This window comes from Solanum tuberosum, unplaced genomic scaffold, assembly GCF_000226075.1.
Source record: "Solanum tuberosum cultivar DM 1-3 516 R44 unplaced genomic scaffold, SolTub_3.0 scf00711, whole genome shotgun sequence".
NCBI lineage: Eukaryota > Viridiplantae > Streptophyta > Magnoliopsida > Solanales > Solanaceae > Solanum > Solanum tuberosum.
The window spans coordinates 28,466-31,767 of NW_006239624.1; the positions used below are offsets into that span (position 1 = coordinate 28,466).

At 31.6% G+C, this 3,302-nt stretch overlaps 1 protein-coding gene across 2 annotated transcripts; it reads left to right on the plus strand.

The window, feature by feature from the left end:
• The first annotated feature begins 382 nt into the window (after positions 1–382).
• Positions 383–1,736, plus strand: LOC102604054 (homeobox-leucine zipper protein ATHB-21-like). Of its 2 annotated transcripts, none has more exons than XM_006366922.2 (3): positions 383–611; positions 800–1,110; positions 1,375–1,736. In XM_006366922.2, exons 1-3 carry the CDS (start codon positions 527–529, stop codon positions 1,603–1,605), a joined length of 627 nt encoding a protein of 208 aa, XP_006366984.1. In that variant the 5' UTR covers positions 383–526; the 3' UTR covers positions 1,606–1,736. The 2 variants fall into 2 exon arrangements, with proteins under 2 accessions (XP_006366984.1, XP_006366983.1); XM_006366921.2 differs by having other exon boundaries at positions 387–611; positions 791–1,110.
• The last annotated feature ends 1,566 nt before the right edge of the window (positions 1,737–3,302 follow it).

Sequence of the window (3,302 nt, forward strand, 5' to 3'; positions counted from 1 at the left end):
ACCTAGACAAGTTTCACCAACTAATTAGACAACAAAGCTACATGTGCTTAAATTTTCAACCCCCTTTTCCATTTCTCAAATTAAACAAAGTTTTTTCACCTAATTGGCTCAACTCTCAAGTTAGTATATATATAGAATATTCCAAACAATTGACCGATGGAATTCGCACAAAGATAGAGATAAAGTCTTTGCGTACAATATTCTAATAAGACCCTCAAATTCTATGTATGTGAAATTACATTAGATATGTTATTGTTGTTCTGAACATGTCATTATCACCCTCAAATTATACGTATGTGAAATTACATTAGATATGTTATTGTTATTCTGAACAAGACATGGGAACATCAAGAGAGAAAGAAGGTGCATCCCATATACGACTAGCTAGCTCTATAAAATAAAGTCCCACCAAATACCATAATTTCTTTAAAGTATTCCTTTCTACACTTTCTAGCTATATATCCACTTTAATTTCATTTTCTACATCAAGAAGCAAAAGCAATAACAAGAGAGAAGGGAAGGGATTATGTCAAGTAGCAAGGTTGATGATCAAATGGAACTCATCTCTCACTTCTATCCTCATATTTACGCCCAATTAGCACAAGAACAAGGTTAGAACAACAACTTTAACTTTAATTTTTTTGAGTATGTATTGTATAAACAAATTACGGAAAATGATCATATTTGCCTCTGTACTCTTCAAAAAAAGTTATACTCCTTACCGTCCAACTTTGAACATGTGTTACTTCCAATATTAATGTTGTAATTAAACACGATGTTTATTCCTTAGTCTCTTTAGGAGAGAAGATGGAACCGCGAAGGAGAAGGAAGAAGAAGAAAAGTGAAGGTGAAGTAGTGATGAGGAAGAGGAAGTTGCTTAGTGAAGAACAAGTTAATCTTCTTGAACGAAGTTTTGGGGACGAGCACAAACTAGAGATGGAGAGGAAGGCCAAGCTTGCTTCTGAGCTTGGCCTTGATCCTCATCAAGTCGCGGTGTGGTTCCAAAACAGGAGGGCTAGATGGAAGAACAAGAAAATCGAGGAGGAATACTCCAAGCTAAAGACTCAACATGAGACTACCATCATTGAGAAATATCGTCTTGAAACTGAGGTACATTTGTGGTCATTCTGTTCCACTTGATGTGACATTACTATTATAATTGTCGATAAAGTAATAAAAAAAAGTTTTTTTTTTTCATTTTAATTTGTTATATTAGTATGACTTATAATAGTACGTCATATGTAGTTTATATATATATTTATATATAAATTTAGTTTTAAAAAAATTGAAGATTCTATGTGTTCAGATTCATCGAAGATTTTTTGTTAGTTTGACCTTCATACTTAGAAGTGTACATTTTCCTTTTCCTTGTAGGTGTTGAAGATGAAAGAGCAATTGTGTGAAGCAGAAATGGAGATACAAAAGCTTTTATTGGAACGTAAAAGTGATATTTCAAGCAATAATAGCCCAATTTCATCAATATTCTCAATGGAGCAGCAACATTTTGATCTTGGGGAGTTTGGAATGGAGGGGAAATTAATGGATGATAATATGTTCTTTGTTGCTGATAATCAAAGTACTTATATAACTCTTTGGGATAATTAGAATGGGTTTAAATTTATAATCCTATATGTATGATATTATGATCATCCATATGTATAAAGTTTTAAATGTAGAAATATGTACATTCTTTCTTTTGTAACTTGCTTTGTGGTTAGCTACTCTCTTTCATTTTATTTGCATATGTTGACTTGACACTTCTTTTAAAAAAATATTCTAGTAGTTTATTTTATTAAATTAATCTTATTAGTTATGCCTTGATAATATAAATTTGACCACTAGTACTTATTTAACAATAAGGGTAGTATTGAAAGAAAATTACAAAATTCTATTGAGTTACTAAAATGAATAAGTACTTACTACATTTCATATTATTTATTTCATGTTAACTTGACATACCTCTTAATAAAGCTTTAACTAGATGAGTATTTTACTAAAATAACCTAATTAATATTGTTTTGAAACTCTAAATTTGACTATTACTAATATTTTATGTAGTTATTTAATACTAAGAATGGTATGAGAAAAAAGTAAAAAGATTTTTGTTAATCTATTAAAATGGACAAGTAAAATGAAATATTTATTTATGATATTGGGGCTAATTAGTAGGGAAAAGGGTATGAAAAATACTCCAACTTTGGCCGAAATTGCTATTATGATACCAAACTTTATGGAGGACCTTTTACCCCCTGCACTATTTAATAGTGTATTTTAAAGGTATATATGTGCCTACGTGGACATCATAAATATTTCATCATTTTAAATAGTAATGTGTCCACGTGGGCACATATATACCTTTAAAATACACTATTAAATAGTGCAGGGGGTAAAAGGTCCTCCATAAAGTTTGGTATCATAATAGCAATTTCGGCCAAAGTTGGAGTATTTTTCATACCCTTTTCCCTACTAATTAGCCCCAATATCATAAATAAATATTTCATTTTACTTGTCCATTTTAATAGATTAACAAAAATCTTTTTACTTTTTTCTCATACCATTCTTAGTATTAAATAACTACATAAAATATTAGTAATAGTCAAATTTAGAGTTTCAAAACAATATTAATTAGGTTATTTTAGTAAAATACTCATCTAGTTAAAGCTTTATTTTCCCTAATTAGTAAAATGAAACGAATGGAGTAACAATAACATACCAAGTGAAATTCCACAAGTGGGGTATGGAGAGGGTAGAATGTACACAAGACACATTCAACCTCTCGAAAGTGAACAAGAATAGGGATAGCTAGTACTTGACAAACACCAACAAGCTTGAACTCTCGAAAGCAAGGAAACACTCCACTACCTACTAACCACCTACCCTAATATGCAACATCCACACCCTCCTATTTAAGGTCAAGTCCTCGTTAATATGAAGGTTCATTATGTCTTGTTTGATCATCTCTAGTCTCAATGCTTTTTCAGCCTACCTCTACTTCTCCTCGTGCCTACTACATTCAACCTAGGGTGTGTTCGCATTCCCGCTTCACATGTCTAATCCATCGAAATCTCATCTCTCTAATCTTGTTCGCCATTGAGGCAACTCCTACTTTATTCTGAATAACTTCATTTCTAATCTGATCTCTCCTAATATGTCCACACATCCATCTCATCATCATTATTTTCACAAGATATATCTTTTGAACATGAGAGTTCTTAACTAACCAATATTCACCTAAATGTTGGTGTTGTAGGACTACTACACTACACTCCTCCTAGATTAATATGGCTAAAATTTAAGGCCAC

Coding starts and splice junctions, on each gene's coding strand:
- LOC102604054 (XM_006366921.2), top strand. CDS start 527: ATGTCAAGTAGCAAGGTTGATGATCAAATGGAACTCATCTCTCACTTC. Junction 612..790: donor CCAATTAGCACAAGAACAAG/GTTAGAACAACA, acceptor TTTATTCCTTAG/TCTCTTTAGGAGAGAAGATG. Junction 1,111..1,374: donor AATATCGTCTTGAAACTGAG/GTACATTTGTGG, acceptor TTTTCCTTGTAG/GTGTTGAAGATGAAAGAGCA.